At 33.8% G+C, this 23,344-nt stretch overlaps 1 protein-coding gene across 2 annotated transcripts in view; it reads right to left on the bottom strand.

Moving 5' to 3' along the window:
• Positions 1-23,344, bottom strand: part of LOC125669748 (extracellular matrix organizing protein FRAS1-like) — a 66,555-nt gene that overhangs the window by 29,969 nt on the left and 13,242 nt on the right. For both annotated transcript variants that reach the window (XR_008802320.1, XM_048904481.2), the window contains exons 5-17: positions 19,781-19,940; positions 18,119-18,252; positions 16,115-16,198; positions 12,717-12,827; positions 11,874-11,931; positions 10,899-11,032; positions 10,555-10,641; positions 4,517-4,664; positions 4,134-4,283; positions 2,767-2,907; positions 2,412-2,555; positions 1,868-2,008; positions 295-441 (exon numbers count right to left, since the gene is read on the bottom strand). Coding sequence is in view for 1 of the 2 variants with exons in the window: in XM_048904481.2 (XP_048760438.2) it covers positions 295-441; positions 1,868-2,008; positions 2,412-2,555; positions 2,767-2,907; positions 4,134-4,283; positions 4,517-4,664; positions 10,555-10,641; positions 10,899-11,032; positions 11,874-11,931; positions 12,717-12,827; positions 16,115-16,198; positions 18,119-18,252; positions 19,781-19,940 (1,639 nt within the window). In the remaining variant the exon portion in view is untranslated. The remainder of the gene's footprint in view (positions 1-294; positions 442-1,867; positions 2,009-2,411; positions 2,556-2,766; positions 2,908-4,133; positions 4,284-4,516; positions 4,665-10,554; positions 10,642-10,898; positions 11,033-11,873; positions 11,932-12,716; positions 12,828-16,114; positions 16,199-18,118; positions 18,253-19,780; positions 19,941-23,344) is intronic.

Here is a 23,344-nt window from a genome sequence, read left to right on the forward strand (position 1 = left end):
TAACAACAAACTCAAATACTGGTAAGAAAAATATGAAATGAAATTTGCTTGGCTTTGGCTAATGCATTTGTATTTGCTTGGCTTTGGCTAATGCATTTGTATTTCCTTGGCTTTGGCTAATGTACTTGTACTAATTTTAGTGCCTTTCCCAATGAAGCAAGAGCTAATTCAAAATATATTTTATCCATTACCAACAGAAACACTAATTCATAATTAGGCCAACTCATGCTTCATCTTAAACCCAATAAATCAAAACATGTGTAAATAGAGGACTGGGAGTAGACTGAGTTATACTTTGACAGTTTCCGTTTGAGTCCGGGTATTCCCCATCTGTGCAGGCACCCTGACAGAGCCCTTTGTCACTGGGTATAGACCCATCTATGCATGAGAGGCAATCCATCTCCAGAGGTCCGCTACACTTCTTGCAGCTCGGATGACAAGCTGTGAAAGAAATATGTCTCATCAGTAACAAACCAGCAATTTTTTATACATTCATCAAATATTCCAACAAGCCGTATCAGGTTACAATTGGGCTACCATTTTATAACCTTTGATAGTGATCAGAGTTGAAATCACATCTTGAATATAACAGAATAAAAAGAAGCTTTTTTCAAACTTAAAGGACACCTATGCAATTAACTTTATTAGAAAAATGATACAATGTTGGAAGGTGACTTTTAAATTTGTTTAATGGCTCAAGAAATGATCCTCATTGCACGCCTGCTGAACCCACATTTCCATCATCTATCCCTGAATATAAAAGCCCGTCCACAAGAATTACAAGTATTCATCATAAAAGTCTTTGAAGATGGATATTTGATGTTCAAAGCATACTTTGAAGTTCCATTTTACTGAACATCAGAGTCTAAGTAACCCAAACTGTTTTGAATGAACTTTAAAAAGAGAAAAGAACATTTATAATATCCTATATTTTTTGTTTTAATACATTATAATGGCACTAAAAAATGAAAGATAGTCTTTCCCATCTAAATTCCATTTCATCTTGGATTGTTGCTGGCAATTGAACACCCTTAAAGATATTACAGGTTGTATCAATTAGGTTTTTTGTTTTTAGGAAACATATTTATTTCACATTTTTGATTTAAGTTTAAATTTCCCTGTCAATCACTCAAAAGAATTGGATTGTGTTAAAAAGATATAAAATCATTTCCCAATCTCTGTATTCACTTTCCCAGCTGGTTAGTAAATGACCCATTCTGAATAGTCCCACCATAATTTATAGATGTAAAGTCACATGCTATTTCTAGATTGTCAATAAGAATGACGACAAGAAAATGTGTTTGATCACTAGGCAGTCAATTAACATTCTTGGAATGTAAAGAGAAGAGGGGAAAGTCCATCTACTTAATATCATGAGCATTCATGTCCAATACACATACGTTATCATTGTTAATGGAACATACTAAATATTTACACGAGTCATTGAAATGCATTAGTAATAGATTATAATATACCATTATCCATGAGAAATTTTACTTGATCTTGTCAAAAACATAACTTAATTCAACCTACAAATGAAAGGCGAAGATAACGAACAGTGATCAATCTCAGAACTCCTACAAGTAATACAAAATAAAGGGTTGGGTGAACATGGACCCCTGGATATACCAGAGGTGGGAGCAGATGCCTAGGAGAGTAAGCAACCCCTATTGAACGGTCATACCCGCTGTGAGCCGTATGTCTTGATCAGGTAAACGGAGTAATCCATAGTCAAAATCAGTGTGTGAAGAACGGCCTACGTACCTACAAATGTACTTCCTCAAAAATTTCTTAAGTTTGATGAATTTGTACGTATCTTCAGAAGTCCCCCCCCCCCTTCTCCCATTTTGCTGGGTGACATACTTACCTGTGCACACCTTTTCACTGGAGACGAAGTAACTCCAGGGACAGCTGGTGACACACTGACCCTTGTGTAGGACCAGGGACTGTGAACAGTTAGTACAGAACCTCCCATCACTGGAACAACTAGAGCAGGTAGCCTGGCAAGCTGTGACAAAAAAATAATAAACTCTGAATCAACAGTGGAACAGAATCTGACAAAGTAGTCAAAATCTCTAATTTGAAGAATTATCAAAATATCAAGAAGAAATCCAAATATATTTTTTCAGCAGTGTTTTCCATTTTTATCACAAGTGTAAAGTGGACATTTCAGCATTCCTTAAACAATATTTGCAACTAGCACTTTGCTCCAGATTCATAAGAAATGTTCAGTTCCTAGAAATACCCCAATCACTTGATGAGGAAAGAGTGGAATATGTGTATGTGTATGTATATTTAGTTTGTCTGGTTATGTTCTGGTTACTGGTTTTTGGTTGTTATTTTGTACTTTTAATTCACTTTTTGGGGTCTCTAAAACTATTTTCCCATTTGAAAATGAGAGTATGCCATACCTAAGCACTTTCCATCACTGACATAATACTGAGGCCCACAGTTACTGACACACTGTCCAGCCATTAGAACTTGACCGGGAATGGTACAGGACAAACAGCTGTTTTTTCTGGGACCAAGACACTCCTGGCAGAGTGGGTGGCAGGCTGAAAATACAACACATTTATCACATGAAATCAAGTAAGATAGCTAACAACAAGAAATCAAGTAACTTATCCATTAACAACATGAAATAAAGTAATTTATCTATCAACAACACATGCCTTACATATAAATTTTATATTTCATCTGTGCATACCTCCTTAGAAATATGACACCAAATTCTACTTAATATGTGTACCATTAAATTTGACATACCCCGACACTGCCCCCCATCCAGGTAGAAGTTGGATCCACACCTGGATACACATTGTCCATTTCTCCACAACAGGCCTGGTCTACACTGTACACAGTGATGCTGGGTACCATCAGTACAGCTGGCACATGTCTCATGGCATTCTGAAAGGAACAACAAAATACTCAGATTCATCCAAGAGTAAAGTCCAGACAAAAAGAAAAAGTATCTAGTCAATTTGTATTAGAGTATACATGTATATGACTGTCCAGGAGGATAGTTTTATACAAATCATCAAAATCATCTGTTCCCAATCACATAACTCATCTTTAAATGTTTAATTCAGAAGTGAACTGTGCATGTATATACTATGTTAAAATGCTACCCTTCCCTTAAAAGAAAACTAGATATGCTAGTACACATGTATATAACCATTAAACAGATGAAGAAATCAAGAACACAAAGATCCAAGAACTGACACCCTAATCCAAAGTAAACGAAACCACATCATAGTTCAACTGAAGAAACACAATCTACAAATTTCTGTTAACATTGTCATTTAAAAAAACTAATGTGCACTTATCCCATCAACTTAGATTTATGAATTGGACAGGTGTCATATAGTGAGCATGACAATAAGACCCTCTCAATATCTCCTCTGAATTACATTGTGTAATGCAACATAAGGAATTAAAATCCAAAAAACACACAGCATGTAGTCACGATTTGTCCTACACTCTCTGCACTTTAACTAATGCTACATCATTCTACCTTGAATAAAAACAAAACCTGCCTGTAATATTATGTCTTCAAAAGCAGCAAATTACTGTTTGAAACTCAAGACTTCTGAAATAATTGTCACCTAATGTGAAACTATGATTCTGACCTTCATCAAACACTAAGATTTATCTCACATTTTTCAAAAGTGATGGTGAAAGTTCTGGCATCACAGACAAACCAAAAACAATGATCTCAGACCTCCCATAATAACACATAGTCAATCAGGTTAAATCTTTTTATGTCCATCATTTTCTGCAATGTTTCCATAATAATAGATACTGGAGTTGTAGTTAGCAGATGCGTGAAATTTTACTCATTTTTTGTACATCCTTGAAATTTGTATCACAATTTAACCAATTTCAACAGCAGAAAAGTTATCACAATCTCAATAGTGATGGATGATCTGGGACAATTATCAATCAACTGTCTGTTTGTTTTTTCTAAAAGAATTTTCCAAGAAATGTGATAACCCCTCTTGTAGAATTTGTAATCATTTAGTTTTGAAAAATGACTCTGCAGTGATGAAACAACATTTTTCTGCCATCTTATGAGTTGGAAAAATGTATGAAAATAAGATGATGTAAGTAATGGAAGGAGAAGATCAGTTTACCTCCACATTTCCCATCCCTGGTGACGTAGAAATTCTCCTGGCAGCTGGTTACACACGTTCCATTTTGTAGATGAAGTCCTGGCTGTTTACAGGCCAGGCAGAAGTTTGGATTGTCAGGACGACAAACAGAACAGGCCTCATTACACTGCACTGTAAAACACCAGAATGTCTGTCAAACTCAGAATACTATCATCAATCATTATTGTAATAAGCTCTAAGGAATTCTTATGAATCAACAATATTTGTAAATCTAATCAAATATTATATTAAAAAAAAATAAACTTGAATGCAAAATAGTACACTAAACATTTTGCTGAAATGAATTATCAAAATTACTTTATATTTTCATTACATCATATAATGTATTGAACATCTTTCCTTACATGGTTTACAGGTTCCACAGCACTCCCCCTGGTGGATGACTGACACCTGTCCATCTGGACACACTGGGCAGGGCTTGTGGTAACATGTTATGTGTCCATCCTTACAGCTACAGATAGAGCAGGGATCAGGATACCATGTGTCACCATCCTACAGAGACACACAGGAACTAACAAAAACAGGACTAATACTCAAACAGAACTTATCTAAACTCTCAGAATTGAACTCTCAGAATTGAATACCGTATTCATCTGAGGTTTACAATTTCTGCATTACATGATTATCAGTGGGGTTTTCTACCACATGAGAATGGTACCCATACCCATTCTGTTGGGAAAAATTGTGTCAAAATATGATTTGTTTTTGTTAAAACAAATGTCTACCCAGCTCTCCAAATTAAAGGTGCTCTAAATTACACCCTCCTTCCCTTAATGTACTGCATGGTATGGAGGAGAAAGCATTAGACATTATGAACTGCACTTTGTGGATTGAGGAAAAAGATGGAGAAAAGATTCAACATTCAGACATGACCAATTTCATTGTTGTATATGATACAAAAGAAGAAGAAAAGACTGTTACACTGAAATACCAGTAGAAAAGTGAACATACCCACGAACATGAAAAAAGCTATAAAACACTCTTTGATCCACTGTAAATTCTAGGAAAATATTATATCCCTGGTAAGAACAATGTGAACATCATTAAATGATAATGAAGTATTGTACAAAACATCAAGGCTATCCGATAAGCCATATTGGAGGAGAAGTGTTCACAAGTTATTTCACATCCTCCACCCCTCTTAGATCCACTATAACTTTTAGGAAAATAATTGGATCCTCACGTCTCGAAAATATGCACATACTGTAAATTGGGAAATGATTGCGGTGGTTTTAATTTCGCTATGTTTGCGTTTGGGGATTTTTCCGCAAAATTAAAACAACCGCAATCATTTTGCAGGTGTGACACAATACATTTTGTGTTTGTCATAAAATTTAAATTCCGTTAAAATAAAACAACCGCAATTAGACCAATATGAAAAACCGCGAACATTTAGCACTGCGGAATTAAAACCACTTACAGTATACAGATGGCAAAGAAGCAATCTACTAAGTTCCAAGTCTATTGAATAAGCCATATAGGAGGAGAAGCACTCACAAGATTTTGTGTCAGACAGACAGTACAAAAACAAAGACCCCCCCCCCCCCCCCCCCCCTGAAAGAGGGGAGACATAGATAGAACAAAGTGGGAATTTTCTTTCATATCAACAAGTGGCATTTAATTTAAAATTAACTGACTAAGCTATATTTTAAAGAATGAACAAGTATTCATTGTTTGCTATTTTTACAAATGAATGCCATATTGGCCTCTACTTCCTATTTCAGAAGAAATAAAGACACATAACATTTTACACAAAGTGAATTACAAGCCCCCAATTACAGTGTTATAGCAGTTTGTTACTGGACAATTTTAGCCTGGAAAATTGGGAAAAATCAATAATATTTGGCAGAGGGAATGGTACCGTTTATCAGTACTTAATTTTATATATTAAGGAAAAAACTGTTACAAAGACAGGGCCCAGACAAGTATGCAGTTTTTCTCTTGTGGTCTAGACAGTGTCAAAATGGCCTTTGTCCATGATCATGACACACAAACACACTACAAGCAACTTTTGTGTAAAGTGTAAAGTAAGCTTTTCTGTTCTATGAGAGAGTTTGAACAACAATTTTGAAGTTTTCCCATGGCCTTGAGATTAAAACTTATATGTCATTAATCCAAAAATAGGACAAACCCTCCAAAAGCAACCTTTGTTTCAAGTATGAATGTATGATTTGTCTATTGCAAACTTACGACCCGTTCACATATGATTACCACAAGGTGCCATATCAGTCATTTATGGGTCTAAGATTTAAATATTCTTTAGTTTCTTTGAAATCATTTGTTTCCATGTTGAAAGAGTCTAAAACAAATGTTATGTTTTTGTTTTCCTTGAAAATGATCCTAATTTGCAAATACATCATAAAGTTTGTGATTTTTTTCACACTTTTCTTTTAAAAAAAAGATAATTTTACGCCTGAAATCATAGGCACCATGCATCATCTAAGAATAATCTCTCATAGATGTCTCAATTTCATCATGGTTGACATATGGCGCCAATACTTTCTGAAGCCAAATACCTTTGAAAAATAATGAGTTTTGGCCGGTTGAGAGAAAATTGTGGAAAGAGGATGTGTTAAATTATGTCAAACATAAGAAATCCATGCTTTTTTACTAAAATATTTATTTCAGATATGTATATTTCACCTATCTAATTGTAGACAAACACTCCTGTTATTTATGTTTAAAGAATTGCATATGATAATTAAGGGCTCTGTTTCAAATTTGTCCACCAAAATTCAGTCAAGCTATTCTTTCAAAATTGAAAGTGTATTTTGTGCAATTATCCCAATGCAACTCAAATATTATTCTCAATTTGATAACATGATAAACCAGAATCAACACATCATTTTGACATAAAATGTCTAGCTATCACCTAGTTTTATTTTAGGAAACATTCAGATCAGACCGGCACAAACTTTACATTTATATATCATAGATTTATCTTTTCAACACACATTTGTGAGAGGAAAATTTTCTTTGTCCAACGCTGCACTCTATGTATTCCAAAAGATTTTAGCAGAAAATGAATCACCTTTGATGCATTGTACTCCAATTAACTGTAAATATCAGAGGCAGATTTATATGAAACTGTATTTGACATCATTTCATAAAATAAAAGATTTAGTCTCTCTTTAAAGCTTCTAAATTTTCAGTTTTATGAAGCCCCACAGTCGTTTAAGGTCAAAATTAAGGATGAATAATACATCATCATAATGGCTGACTTCCTTTTTGAAACTTCAATGAAAATATGAATATAAGCAACACATATATATTCCTTTTAAATCTAATTGCCTAGCTTGGTAACTCAGAAGGTTTACAATTTGTCAACTGCTGACCTGTAGTTTGTAGTTTGACCTGTAGCAGGGGTTTTAATTTTTTTTCCTTCAGATTACTTTTTACTATAAAACTGCATATATTTTTTTTTAACTAAATAAGGTAAATTTGAAACTTTTCAATTTCAAAATATCATTGTATATATCCTCCACTTTACATCCATTTAAAATTTCTCTGGTGTGTTATTCCCCCTTAAGGCCACAATTAGACTGTGACCTTGACCTTATGCAAATAACCCTGGATCATGGTTACAATATAATCAATCTTTGTATCAAATATGAGAATCAAGTGTTGTTTTCTTATGCAGTTATAAACCAGACAAAAATTTTAAAACTTTTTCTCCAAGTGACCTTGGCCATGTCTAAATGCCCTTGGTGTAAGATCAAGTCATGCTTAGACTTATCCATACATTAGATAGATGCCTGTAATCAAGCGATTAGACAGTTCCTTTAAGACTATCTGAAAACTTGATATAACAATACTCAGCATAGAACATGTTCTTGTATTTTTTAACATTATTAAGTTTTTAATTTTTTCTTCTCATTTTGCAAGATATTTCATAGTAATTTACATCTTTAAAAAGATAAATGTCTTTGGCAGCTACGGTTGGATGGTGTTACTATGGTTGGGTGGTGGCACTACGGTTGGGCGGTGGTACTACGGTTGGGTGTTACTATGGTTGGGCAGTGGTACTATGGTTGGGTGGTACTACGGTTGGGTGGTACATTGTACTACTACAGTTGGGCAGTGGTACTACGGTTGGGTGGTACTACGGTTGGGTGGTACTACGGTTGGGTGGTACATTGTACTACTACAGTTGGGCAGTGGTACTACGGTTGGGTGTTACTACGGTTGGGCAGTGGTACTATGGTTGGGTGTTACTATGGTTGGGTGGTACATTGTACTACTACAGTTGGGCAGTGGTACTACGGTTGGGTGTTACTACGGTTGGGCAGTGGTACTACAGTTGGGTGTTACTACGTTTGGATGGTACTACGGTTGGGTGGTGTTACTACGTTTGGATGGTACTATGGTTGGGCAGTGGTACTATGGTTGGATGGTACTACGGTTGGGTGGTACTATGGTTGGATGGTACTACGGTTGGGTGGTACTACGGTTGGATGGTACTATGGTTGGGTGGTACTACGGTTGGGCAGTGGTACTGGTTTTAGTGGTGAATGTTTCCATGGCTGATAGAAAAGTCATACTACACATAGACATGGCTATGCAAACAGCGTGGTATTTAGAAATTTTTGCTAAGATATTTTCATGAAATTTTTTGTATAAATTACACATTAAGAAAATCTAAATTCATGACCGTATGTGCGCTATTAATAATGTTCTACATTTTATATCAACTGACAATTGAAAATGCAAAATAAATAAGAAAATTCTAAAAGTTAGAATAATTTGGGTCTATGTACATTCTACCAAATTTCTACAACTCTGAAAATAAATAAAGTGTATAACAGGTCAACAATCATAAGTTCAAATTCAGTTCAAATATTGCTGTTTCTCGGTTACATACAAAAAAAAAAAACACACCCCAAAAACAAATTATAAGCTTATGAGTTATGAACACATGTACTGCTACAGGTAATGCCAATATCCATAAACAGGACCAAATTTTATGAGACTGCTTTTTTTTTTATGCTGTGTTAATAATGTCTCAAAAATGTATTAAGAAAATATCTTGCAAACCTGACTATTTTCTTTATATAGTTAAAATCTATGTTTTTAATTCAGCTATGATATAATATCAAGATCTCTTTCTATACACATTTAAGATCGATAAGATATCGATTTTTAGACAATTTCATACTCATTACCTTTACAATTTAGAGCCAAAACTGGCTGTTGTCGCACCTAGTCCTTTATAAAGATGACATTAATAATTTCTAAAGCAATTTTACATAAATTCTTCACTGATTGTATTCAGAAGGACCTTAAAAACAATTTCTTTTAAGTTTCTTCAAACAAAATGTAAAAGTCATGTTTAAGTGAATAATTGGCAACACATACATTTAAACTGACTTTTACATGAGATAGAACACTTCTGCAATGTATGGTTGGAATGCAAACACTCATTTAAGAAAATTCCTAATCCGATTCCAAACAGTAATGACCTAACAGAGTATGTTCACTGATAAGTTTGATTGGTTAGGACCCTTAAATCCTGGCTCCTGCTTTATCTGATCCAGCATCCAGGCAGGTGGATCATAGTGTTTAGTGGGTGGATTAAGTGTTCACTTTCAGCTGACTACTGATAGATTGGGAAGATCAGGTGATGAGATAGAAGGGTTTCCCCACTCTGTAACCCCTATCTCAGAGATGCATCAATCAGATAGCAAGCTGTGAACCTGTCAGACTTTCACTGTTATCACACAGATTAACCATTGTGAAGTCAGGACTTCCTACGATTGCTTTTGACACTTTCAGATTTCAGTTTTGAGCCGATTCCTGCTGACAATCTTGAATAGTTTTCTTTTCATCATTGCTGAATCAAGATATTTTCCCTTGTAATTTTATTAGATAAAGGAATTGGTGCATCAGTTTAAAAGCTGAGTTTTGTATAAGTGCACATTCTTATCTAAATGCTGCAGATGAAATATTCCCTTTGGGAAATGGAATGAGGATAAGAAATAATTGATTGAAATGGGTGTTTCCTCAAATATATTGAAGTAGGCCAGTGCATTGCTTGATGACTATTGATATGCATGTTTAATTATATGAATGAAAGATGAAATATTTTTATAAGTTGGAGATGACTGGTGTCACTAAATTAAGACAAAAGTAACTGAAGAATAAATGGAAATTATTATTAAGGCACACGTTCTGGAATTTCCTTTTACATTGAATTCTCAATACCAATAGATGTTTTTCCACAAACAATGAGAAAGCAAATTAATGATCATAAAATTTAAGGAATAAATACTTTCAATAACAAGCATTATAATATATCATATGCTCATGCTGCAACTTACATAGATTTCTTAGTTGTAGAAATCACACGGTAAAATCTTTATCTGTGAAGTTTATAAATTCTTACCAGAAATATGTCTCCATTTGAATAACACCTAGGTTGTTCCATACATTCAGGACAACATTTTCCATCCAAGTGCACTTTGGTTTCATACTAAAACAAGAAGCAAATAAAAGAATGTTTGCAAAATTTAATAAGTATATAAGATGTGGAATAAAGACAGTAATATTCTAGTTACATGCACACAACTCTCTCCTCAGTAATTAACTTAGACCACACATCCCTCACAAAAGTTTCCATGATTTTGCTGAAAAAAAGTTATAGCCTTCCTTCATAACCAACACCTGAATTCATTTTGATGTTATCCATAATGAATTTCTGTTTCTGAGGATAATTAAACATATTCTTACCAATTCACAGATAAGTGGTTCACACATGGCTTTGTGACATTGAACTTGACCATTTTCACACAAACAGAATTCACATGCTGATATGTTCCACACATCTCCATGGTAACGGACAGGTACCTCAGACTTACAGGAAGCTAAAAAAAAATCACAAAAGAAAATAAATGAATAAAAATATACGATACGCACCATAGACGAAAAAGCCGAGAATTGTAGATATCAAACAAATGAAAATATGGCATTTGTATGTAGATAAAAAAGGTGATTGAAATCTTATCTCATAACTATTGCCTACAGAACACGACCTGTGATTTTGGCCTTCATCTATGATCCTTTAAACACTTCAGAAGTTGCTCAGGATCTAGACCTACCCTAACAGGACTAACTACCCAACATATCTCACCCAATGTGGGACAAATCAAATGACAGCATATCCGAATGCTACATGTACATTCAAACCAACTTTTACAATCCCTGCATTATATATATATATATATATTTATAAACAAGATTGCAATTTTAATTGACCTTGACCTAAGCCAAATGACCTTGGGTTAAGACACTCCACCTGGCCATAAGATGCCTTTTGCTTTTTAATGTCTCTGCATACATAGTTATGGTCTGGACAAATAAAAAATATTTTTTAAAAACCCAAAACAATAACCTTGACCTTGGCGAAGCGGCCTTCAATCAGGGTTATGACACCCCATTACTGTGTGAACTCTGAGCTAATAATGTCTCTCCATCACAAAGTTATGGACAAAAACTAGTTTAATGGACTGAAAAAACAGATGGATATGGTGATTCCAATGTACCCCCAAACTGTCCATGGAGGGACTTATCATGCAAAATTTCATAGGATAAAATTCAAATGATACTCGCCAAGAAAAAGTGAAATGTTTGACTTTGTTGCAACTTGACTAATATTATGTTTGTTTTTTTAATTTTGTAAACATTGTAGTTTTTATCAAACTTTACCTTGTCTACTGACACACTCAATACAACAGTCCCCTGGCCGTCTGACCTTCCTCTCACTCTTCAAGAAGGGAAAAAAAAAAGTTTTTCACAAAATTAAGTTCTGTTACCAAGAAATAATTGAAAATGATATTTTAAAAATTACATACATGTATATCAATAAAATAATATGACAAAATTCAACACTGAAAAAATTAACTTTGTAAAATAATTTAAATTCAGTGCTCAAGTGACAAACTTTGTAAATCTAGTAAATCTACATGCTTTGAAGACATGCTATTTGTAAACTTAAATGTTCTTTTAAAAAAATACAGTGAAAGTCCTCGGTATTGACTGCATGACTGTTAGATTAAAAATGGTCGGTTTAGAAGGGAGTAAAGCTAAATTAGATATTGCAGGTTGGATATTGGTAATGTTCAAATTGATGATCAGTTGAAATAATACTTGGCAAGTCTTTAACATACAAGAACTGCTCTTGTACTTTAAAATTTCTATAACATATTTCCATGTTGACTTACCTAAATACGCAAACACAAAAAATTACACCACATAAAATATACATGTATCATGCGGTAGACACTTCACCTTTACTTCTCAATTGTCGTATATTTAATTGTCAAGATTCTCAATATTTTTTAAATCTTTTAAAACCAAACCTAGAAACATAAGAAACTTAGCATACTCAGATACCTAGATTTACAGAGGGTCCAGTATTAAGGACTTTTGCTGTACTTTATAAAATCACAAAATTCTAATGTTTCAAAGACATACTTTGTAAAACTATATTTAACTTTACTGGTCTAGATATACTTTATAAAACATTAGTTTATTTGTCTAGAGACAAACCTTGCCACATTCCAGCTCCTTAGGGTCTACACAGTCTTTTTCTCTGCATACAGTCTTGCCTTGAAGACAGGAGCAAAATGTACAATTGTTCTTCTGCCAACCCTCATTGTTCTTAAACACAAAGACAACTTTTATCAGGAAACATGGCACACAACAATGCATAAATCTTCCTATTCCATTTCCTAATTTTAAGGATAATAAGTGGTCAATATGTCATATTACTTACCCGAGCAATTAAACTTTCTCTATGTAAAATTATAAAAAAAAAAAAAAAACATCATGGCCCCATTTTGATGTCAAGTGTCATGGTCTTAATTTGTACCTTGAAGAAGATTCTATGAATCTTCCATTATACATCGAATCCTATGTAAATTTTCAACTCTTATTATGACCCTGCCCTGCATGGCCCCAAGAGCCATGATGTTTAAACAAATTGAAACTATTCTAAGTGAGGGTGTTTGCATTTTGTTCACTTGTGCTTTTTGAAAAGATGTTTAATTTTCTTGTATATTCCCAATAAAATTCAGAACTCCTGCTGTGTTCCTGTCAAGGTCCCAGGATCCACGGTGTGAATTAACAGCTTGGCATCTACATTATATTAGCACCCTTGTGTTTATAAAGACAATTGTAGAGAATTTTCTCATTGATGTGAACATAATTGAGTCTATACAACATGAGCATACTTGCATTACAAACTGATAAATTCTAGACATGGTTCTTGAGAAGATTTTCAAAATCTTCGCTATATAGAACAATATATAGATTTTAATTTGGCCCCACCTATTGCTAATAATCAGAGTGAGAACAAATTTGAATATACACCACATAAGGATACTTGCATATTTTGACAAATTGTAGCATTGTGGTTCTTCAGAAGGTTTTTAAACAATTTATCTAATATCTCAATGTTAAAACTTTCAACCCCAATCATGGTTCTACTCAGTCTCATGCTTAGATCTACACTACATGTGGTTGCTTGCATATTAATTTGACAAAATGTTGTTTTTTAGAAGTATCATTGATGAATTTGCTTATCTAATGAAAAGTTAAACTTTGAGCCTATACTGTTTCCTCATCCTAGCCCTGACAGACATCATTTGAATGAACTTGGACCTTCATTATAAATGAAAGTTTCTTTGTTAAGTTCTGGCTTTTCTGATTCAGTGGTTCTTCCAAAGAATACCCTTTAAATCACTATTTCCTTATCATCTCCCCTTAGAAAGGAACACGGCCCTTTATTGAACAAATTATAACACTCTGCACTCAGGGATACTTTGTGGTAATTTTGGTGAAGATTTCATTTTTATACTTTTAAAAAAAGAAGTTCAAAAATTTGAAATTTTTACCACAGATAATGATAATGGAGAATTCGTTTTTGAATTATCTTAAAATCAGCTCACTTGAGCCCTGAATTAGCTGAGCTAATAAATTTCACTGCTAGGGTACATCATACAGCAGCTACAACTACACGTACATGATGCATATCTATGTTAATGTTTGAAGTCACAATCTGTAACACTGTCAATTGCAATTCTAAAATGAGGCTACAGTGACCTGCTTTTAGTTCATGACACATTTTTGATAATCCTAGGCCTCACAGTTTACAAGATATGATCCAGACATGATTTGAGTATGTATAGCCATAAAATTCCAGAGGGTTGTCAAGTGAACAATTTTTAGTTTGTGACCCACCCACCCTCTCTCCAGGATGCATCAACTGACCAAGTGTGAAAGATATGATCAGACCACTACTTGAGCATCTATAGCTATAAAATTCCATAAGGAGGCCTCAGTGACACATATTTTAAAATTCTCCCAAGATGCACCAACTGACTAAGTTTGACAATCCAGGCCTCACAGTAAAATTAAGCTAACAGATGGACAGACATGGTGCATGAATACACATGTATGGCTATGCTAAAATTCCGCCTTTTTCTCATTACCATAAATCATTAAGTATGACATAGAGAAACTTACAGCTGATTTATTTAAAACAAATTCACGTTCTAAATTAAAGAATGTAATTCGAGAGAGCCATTTTGCCTAAAAGATTCCTGATTGGTGTAACACAGATCTACATTTCCTGCTTTGTACATATACAGAAGAAAAAAGATTTAATCTATAACCCCGAAAACATACAATAATTGTTTGATGCAAGTTTTTACAGAAGATATTTCAAATAGGAAAGTAAAGTCACAGTCTTGAAATAGGCAACAGATTAAACACACTCACTGTCTTCTAGTTTCTAGCAAGGTATCAGAAAGAGTTTTAAAATTTGGTGTCTATTTGATCAAAACTGACTCAAAGGCAAAATGCAGTTATTCTTCGAATGCACAACAATCTACTATAATCCTGTCAAGTGCCCAAATATCATTGCATAAAAAATTCATTAAACCATCAATTTTTTCTTAATCATGATGCTAGCATTCATGAGTTTCCTTTACTGATGTTAGCATTCATAAGTTTCTTTTTTGTTTTTTGTTTTTATAGTCTTCATCATGACCTGGTAGTGAAAATATATGCAATCTCCACAGAGATATCATTGAACACATGTTAACATATTGGTGCATACTATAAATCAGCTCTGTATCAGCTTTCTTATCACCTCACCAGTTCATTAAACTGAGAAGTTATTTCTTCCCAATAACTAAACAAAATCTCAGTATCTAAAGAAACCTGACGAGAAAGTTAAGGAACAATTTGCTCCCTGAATAAATAAGGACATTATTCCGGCTTTCCTGTACCTTGGTGATATCAAATCTTTAATAAACGCATATTACATTGCACCTTAATAAAGTGTAAGGCATGATAGCATACTGTTGAACTTGGCATTCTCTATACAGCTAAACTATACAATTTCTCCCTGAATAAACACACAGAATACGAGAACTTACAGAGGCTAATTTTCTCTTGGTATTTGTGATGTTTATCAAAAATTACCTGTCAATTTCATACATGTAAACATGGATAGCTTAGTTTTCTACAATATAGATAGGGATCTGAGGTCCAATCGCAGGACACACCACTATCAAAGCTCTTTAGGCCTGGCTTTTTCTTAAGGAGACGAAACAACAGAAAAAAAAAATATACCCTGTGACTCTTATTGTCTGGAGTCACACACCTGTCACTCAAAAGAGTTCAAATGACCATAAAACTCGGAGCTACCTGAAACAAAGCATGTCATGAATTATGGGGGTCATTAGGAAAAAACTTGGACAAATTAAGAAAGATAGTGTTTCTGGCCCACTCTGATGTAAAATTGTGCTTCGTATAACACTTCATCACCATGAAAGGGTGACAGTTTTTGTGATTTTTTAATGATCACCATGAACTTGAATAAAATAAGATCTAAAGGTGTCAAAAACTTCATCTGGATTTTAATTGGATAGACAAGGTACCTGGTATTGCTTGTTTTCATCCAAACACGTCTGAGATTTGCAAACCGGACAACAAGAATGCTGACCTCTTTCTATATGCTGGCCCTGGCAAAGCAAATGAGCAATAAAAATAAATCTACACATTTCAATGCATTGATGGAGATGTTTGGCAACGTTACATGTCGTTTTTATTTCTGTCTAATAATTTGTAAGTATACTGTAGCTCAAATATGTTTGGTTCACAAAATATGGGTATTATGTATTTATAAACAACACTCATCATCATGCAATATACATTTCATATGATGTTATTCCACATCTTTTCAAAATAATATCCATGCAGTTTATGATGAACACATCAAAGAAAATGAAAAGATAGAATTAATCATATTGACAAAAACAAATTACATCACACATTGACTTTGTATCATTATACAGTTCTCCCTTGATATATTGCCCCCTGTTATAATGCCACCCCTGCTTATTGCCTGAAAATCCTAAAGAACAGATTTCTCCCCCATGTTAACATCCCCATTATAATGCCAACCCTGCATAATGCCATATGCCACTGATTTTCACAAGCAAATGGTCAAATTTTCTAGGTTTTACCCTGGATAATAATGCCAACAAGAGGTACTGTGAGCAATGCTCACTAAGAATACCCCCCGCTTACCCCAATCTCCCAAAGGGTGTTGTTAATAGGTATAAATTACCTCTTTCCTAAGTGTAAAAATATGGTATGCCTTTGTAGAAGAAAATGGAAGATATAGTCCGAACACAAATCCATGGTATAAACCTATAATTTTGATCTTGAGATCAAAGGTCAAGGTCATAAAGAGGTCATGAATGTACATGACACATAGTCTCATGTTGATATACCCATGTCTTATGGTATGACTATGTCAAAACCCTATAATCAATTTTGACCTTGAGGTCAAAGTTCAAGGTCATGACTCATGTGTTAAATATCTTATGCCTATGTCAAAGAACAAAGAAGTCATGGCCCTGACCCGAATCCATTGTAAAAACCTTTAATTTTAACCTTGAGGTCAAGGTCATATGGAGGTCATGAAGGTACCTGACACATCGTCTCATGGTGATACACTCATGTGTCAAATATGGTATGCCTATGTCAAAGAACAAAGAAGTTATGGCCCAGACATGAATCCATTGTAAAAACCTTTAATTTTGACCTTGAGGTCAAGGGTCAAGGTCATGGAGGTCATGAAGGTACTTGACACATCTTCTCATGGTGATCCACCTGTGTGCCAAATATGGCATGCCTAAGTCAAAGAACAAAGAAGTTATAGCCCGGACACGAATCCATTGTAAAAAAACCCTTTAATTTTGACCTTGAGGTCAAGGGTCAAGGTCATGAAGGTACTTGACACATCGTCTCGTGGTGATCCACCTGTGTGCCAAATATGGTATGCCTATGTCAAAGAACAGAGAAGTTATGGCCCGGACACGAATCTGGAGACAGACAGACGGACAGACAGACAGAGTGATTCCTATATACCCCCCCTGAACTTCATTCGGGGGGTATAATTACCTTACATCCACCAATAATCACATCTGTACTTTGAGAGCAGTGTGGTGAAGTGTGACAGTCTGGACATGGTAGTCAGGTGTTCAGGTTAATTACAAATAATTGCTGAATTAAACTAAAGATTATCTAGATGTTTATACAGAATGGAGCCCAAATAAATTTACAGAATTGAATTTCTTTTGACTGCTAAGTAAATCGTCTGTAACGGTGACTTCGTTATATTGCCACCCCCGCTTTATTGCCAAAATTGATCTTGAACAAAAGTTGGCAATATATCGAGAGAGCACTGTTTCATGATGTATTTTTCACCCTCCCACAAAATTTTTCACTCTCCCACAAAATTAAAGAAGAAAATTAAAGAAATATGAAATTTATATAAAATTGATAGTATATAAACATGATAATGGTATGAATGCAATATAACATCCTGGTTGTATAAGCATGATAAAGGCAGATATGAATGCAATAAAACATACTGGTTGACAAACAAGGGGAGGGCACTGTTGAGGAAAACAAGACCAGGTTCCATCGTGACATACACACTTTGTACAGGGAAGGGGAGACCACTCCTGTCCATCATCATACGTTACATCATCAACCGAACAGGAACCTGTGGATACACATTGTTCAATGATTATAAATAAAACAGTATACAAAGTATGTTACAAAACTCATGTGTATAAAAACCCATCATTATTGTACCGTGTACAGCTTATTCTCTACTTTGTGCATGCTTCTACATTATCAATTAATTCAGGAAGATTTATACAGAGACTGGGAAAATTACAAGTCGTTTCACAACAGGTACAATATGAGTGATTGGTGTCAAACCACATTTTACACTCTTAATTTCCACCTTTTGAACAAATTTCACACAGTTTAACACATAGATTAACCTACTGTGTGAGAAGTATCTAAGTGGAAATTTCACAATAGATCTCACTGGATGGAAAAATTTAATTACAAGGGTGTTTACTGTACAAAGCTTTATACAGGCTTCAGTCATTTATTGACAAAATGCCATAGACAGTTTTCTGAATGAAATTTTAAAATACATAATTTGTACTTCATCAAATTGACACCTATTTGTTATGAGAGTGCTATATCTTAATTCAATATAATGTATTGTCATTTAATTTTAGTTGAAAGATAGAAATGGAATGGCATTCATCAATATATCTCAAACCATATAAATTAGCCTACTATCAAAATGTGCCATTTGACAACCATGGATGATATCATAAATGGTCTTGCTTTGAGTCATATTAATTACTAGTAAATTCAAATTGTTGTGCTGATGGAGACAATATAAATTATTTCAGAGGTTTTAAAACAAATAATAATCAGGATTAAAGCTAGTTTTTGACCAGTTTGAGTTATACAATATAACTGCCTAGCAGTTTATAAAAACGTAAATTATGCCGTAATGATTCAAGGTTATGTATTATAAAAACCAACAAAAACAAAAACCTTTATTCCTTACATTTAGAAAGAATGAACCATTTTGCAATCATTAATATCAATTAACACACACATATATAATAATAATCAGACACCAAACAGTATTACACAAATTTACACGTAAATTTTTGCTCCATAAATCATAAATTTTTGACATGTTTACAGCAATGGATACAACTGATATGCTGAACTAGAGGTATGAAATGAAATTATTTTTTTAAGATCAGCAATGTACAAGTAATATCATATTTCATTCTTGCCTTTGCCACATGCAGTAAAATGATTGATAATGATAAATCTTTTCAAATTAATTTATTTCTCATTGTAAAACATCATGGATACCATGCACATCCAAATGACTATCTTTGTCACTTTTAGCATGCTTTATATAAAAGAATTTGTAACCACCCTGCACTGTCATGTACAGAAAGGCAAGGGGCTGTTAAATTGAAATATTCTTTGAAATATTTAACACCTTAGGTTGCAACCTAGGTGGTTGGCAACTTTACAATGGTTACTGTGAACACTGAAAGTGGAAGCATAGACTGTAGTGGGCCAACTTCGTTTATCATAATCACTTAAAATGACAAATACATATTGGCACTGTTTTTAAAACATGTTAATAGTTTTAATGGATTCAAATTTATTTTTGTACATATCAAATAAACATTACTTACTTCCTGATGCTATACACTGTGGGCAGCACTGCCCGGGCAAGGTCTGGGCCACAGTCCCGGGCTTACAGGTCTGTCTGGGGCAGGCCACAGCTGAACATGTGACTTCTCCATTCCAACATGTGCAGTGGGAACAAGGCTCGGGGTACCAGTCAGTGTTGTGCTGCAAAGTCAATACAGATATCTGGTAATTAATTTACTGTGTCAAGTAAGAATAAACAGCCCATATTATACAGTTATAAAATGGGTAATTCGAGAAATAGCAAATTTATGGTCCCTCTCGTCAAAAAATCTATTTTCCAAGGCGGAGAGCATTCTGTAACTGTTTTATTGTACCGAAACAATCAAAGGGGTGAGATCGAAAGATCGATGTTGGATAAAAAATTAAATTCAAATAGTAAGGGGGAGGGTGGATAAAATCTCCCATAAATTTCTGTCATCCGACATCGATTACACTTAATTTAGTGGAAAAAGAAAAAAGATGAGCGACTGTTAAAAACCACATTTTAATGAACATTTAATAGTTTTAATGTACACTTTCATTTGTGAATAACCAGTAGAAAAGGTATACAAAGTGTTATTTATAATCGTATGTTTTTACTTGTTAATCGATTAGTTTCAACATTCATCATATTTAGTTTTGGGGGGGGGGGGGGGGGGGGGGGGGATCTTGATGAAAACTATGTGAATTTAGTATTTTGTCAGACATTGAACTCTAAAGAGATTATTTATCAGACATTGTTTCAGCATTGACAATTCTTCAATCTTTAATTAATCGACATGTCACAGACCTCATGATTTTTGAAATCCTCTGCCTACTGAACATTTTCATTGGTTATTAAAAATATTAATGAATATTAATATGGGAATAGTCCCAGGGAGCAGCACTGATTTTGCAGGAATTAGTCATCAGATGGGGGAATGGTGCATTTTCAGGGAAATAGACAGTTTTATCGTATTACTTTTATATAGAGAAAACTCAGTAGAGGTATAATAAACAATATGCTGTTAAGCAAAACTTTTTTTTCTGTTCCCCACCACTACAACCATAATGAAAGGTGCAGATGATTTTTTAATATATTCCTATGTAAAATTTTGAATCCCTACTGTAGCCTAGTTCTTGCCTCAGAGTTCATAGTTTGAACAAACTTGACTCTTCATTACAGTATGTTAGGAAGCTTGCATATAAATTCTGGCTTTTTTTTTTTAGTTCAGTGGTTGTTGAGAATATTTTCAAAAACTCAACCCTATCTTCACCATCTGGTATTTATCTCCCCACCACCATTCCTTTGCAGGATCTTGAATTTTTTTACCCAAGGATGCTTTGTGGCAAGTTTGGTTGAAATTGGTACAGTGATTTTTAATATGAAATGTTTTAAAAAGAAAACAGACAAAAACTTCAATCGAAACTTTCAGCTCTGAGGCAAGTTACATGTATAAACCTTTAGAGTCATTCACTTATGACTTTTTTTGATGATGCATTCACCATATAATACAGTTTGTATGGTTAATTCATAAATGTCCACTTCACAGATAGCAAAATTAAGCATCTCATCTGATGAGTACATGTTACATAAATAGATTTACACTATGTTGCATTAATACTGCTTTAATGGCATATACCTCATATAATGATCAATAAATACTATTTAAGGATCAATTTACATTATTGTATAAATGAGCCATGAATGCAAATTCAAATTTCATTGCCCGTTATAATTTAATATCATTCACAGCCCATTGAAGTATTAAACAAAATTCAATAAATCTACTCTATTATTCAAACTGTCCATGAAGACTGCCAAAGGATTCAAATTTTCTGTGTCATTTTCCATGCTTTGGCTAGTGGTTTTAATTTGAATAAAATATCAAAGAAATATTTATTACAAAATTTATGAAATGTAGGGATTTAAATTTGTATTCATCAATACTTGACTTGTATAAAAGTGTCTGCAGACCATGTATCTACTGAAATCTAAACCCATACAATGTGTTATTAATATCCATAAAAAGCACAGAACTAATGCCTTCAAAAAATAAGACAAAAATAAGGACACTCAATAAAAGAAAATTTTTAAAAATCTGACACACCTATAAACAACAAGAGCATGCTGTCTTCGCTTCTATAGCCCATGAAATTTCAGAACTGTCACAGATAGAAACATTTATATGCACAGATCTTATTAGTAATCAGGAGGTCACATGCCTGGTAGCTACACTGTGTGCAGTTCTCCGTCCTGTATTTAGGTATGCATTGAGAGCACTTGTCACGATTGATCACTGATGTTGATTAAGTCAGTTTAAATTCACATTCATGGCTTGTGTTCGCCCTAGTGCATAAACTTTCTGACAATGTGTAGGTGGACAGGGAATTTTCTTCCACATTTACTGTCAAATTGAACAGATACTTCAGATTTTTATGCAAATATACACTCGTATTATGTAATGAAGGATTTCTTAAATAACTGAACTACGTCCCATATTCATGCTTTGGAAATTGTCAAAGGGTGGTGTCAACCTCACAAATACAAAAACGCTTATCTATAAAAGAGGGTCAAAGCATTTCAAACATAGGAATGAAAAGTTTGCTCTATAAAAGTGCATTCAAAAATTCTAATTATAAACACTGACACAATATATTTTAAGATCTATAGCATTCTATCAAATATGCCACCTCTCTCTCTCTTTCTCTCTCTCTCTCTCTCATGGTGAAAATTCTTCTTAATCTTTAAGATGAATAAGATTTCTTTCATATTCTATCCTTTGTCACTTTAGAAAAAAAATCAAAGATATAAATGTACAGATTCAGAAGCTTTATAGTCCATTGTAAACAGTTCACAAAACAGATCTGTTTCAGGAAGAATTTTCACACGAGTTAAAGATTAATTCTAGTTATTTTAAGCCTTTACAGAAATAGAACAAGATGTGTCTATGAAACATAATGACCCAACAGTATGATTTGGCAAAATCAAGAATTTATCATTGTAACACTGTTAAGAAATATTGATTTTAGTAAACTTCAGGATCAATTTACTTAAAAATGAAAAAGTGAAATGTGTAACTCATCTAAAGGTCTTAATTCTAGAAAATATGTCACACATAACCTTGGAAGCTATCTTGTATGTTAGCAGTTCAAATTTGTAAATGTAACATGTAACATTAAACTACCTATTGAAAAAGGTAGATGGTTTAATATATCTAGAAGTGAAAGAATTTGTCAGTTATGTAACACAAGGGGAAATTGGCAGTGAGTTTTATTATCTATTTAACAGTAAAAATAGCCATATCTGTCATTAGAAAATGTCATTCCCCACATATTATTATTATGGAAATCCAAATACATTCAATTTTGAAGCATTATTTAATATTACAAACAGAAAATTACAATATTAGATTGTCAAAATGTACAGGTATTTTTAAGGAGAGATTAAACTCTTGATTGAATTACGATATTAAAATTAAAAAACTGAAATTGAAATTATCACTTTCATAATAAGCATTATCACAAAGCACTATATACTGTATTGTTTCCCTATGCTCTCATGCAATTGCAAGAATAAACTTTTG

This window comes from Ostrea edulis, chromosome 4 (genome assembly GCF_947568905.1).
Source record: "Ostrea edulis chromosome 4, xbOstEdul1.1, whole genome shotgun sequence".
In the NCBI taxonomy this organism is placed as follows: domain Eukaryota; kingdom Metazoa; phylum Mollusca; class Bivalvia; order Ostreida; family Ostreidae; genus Ostrea; species Ostrea edulis.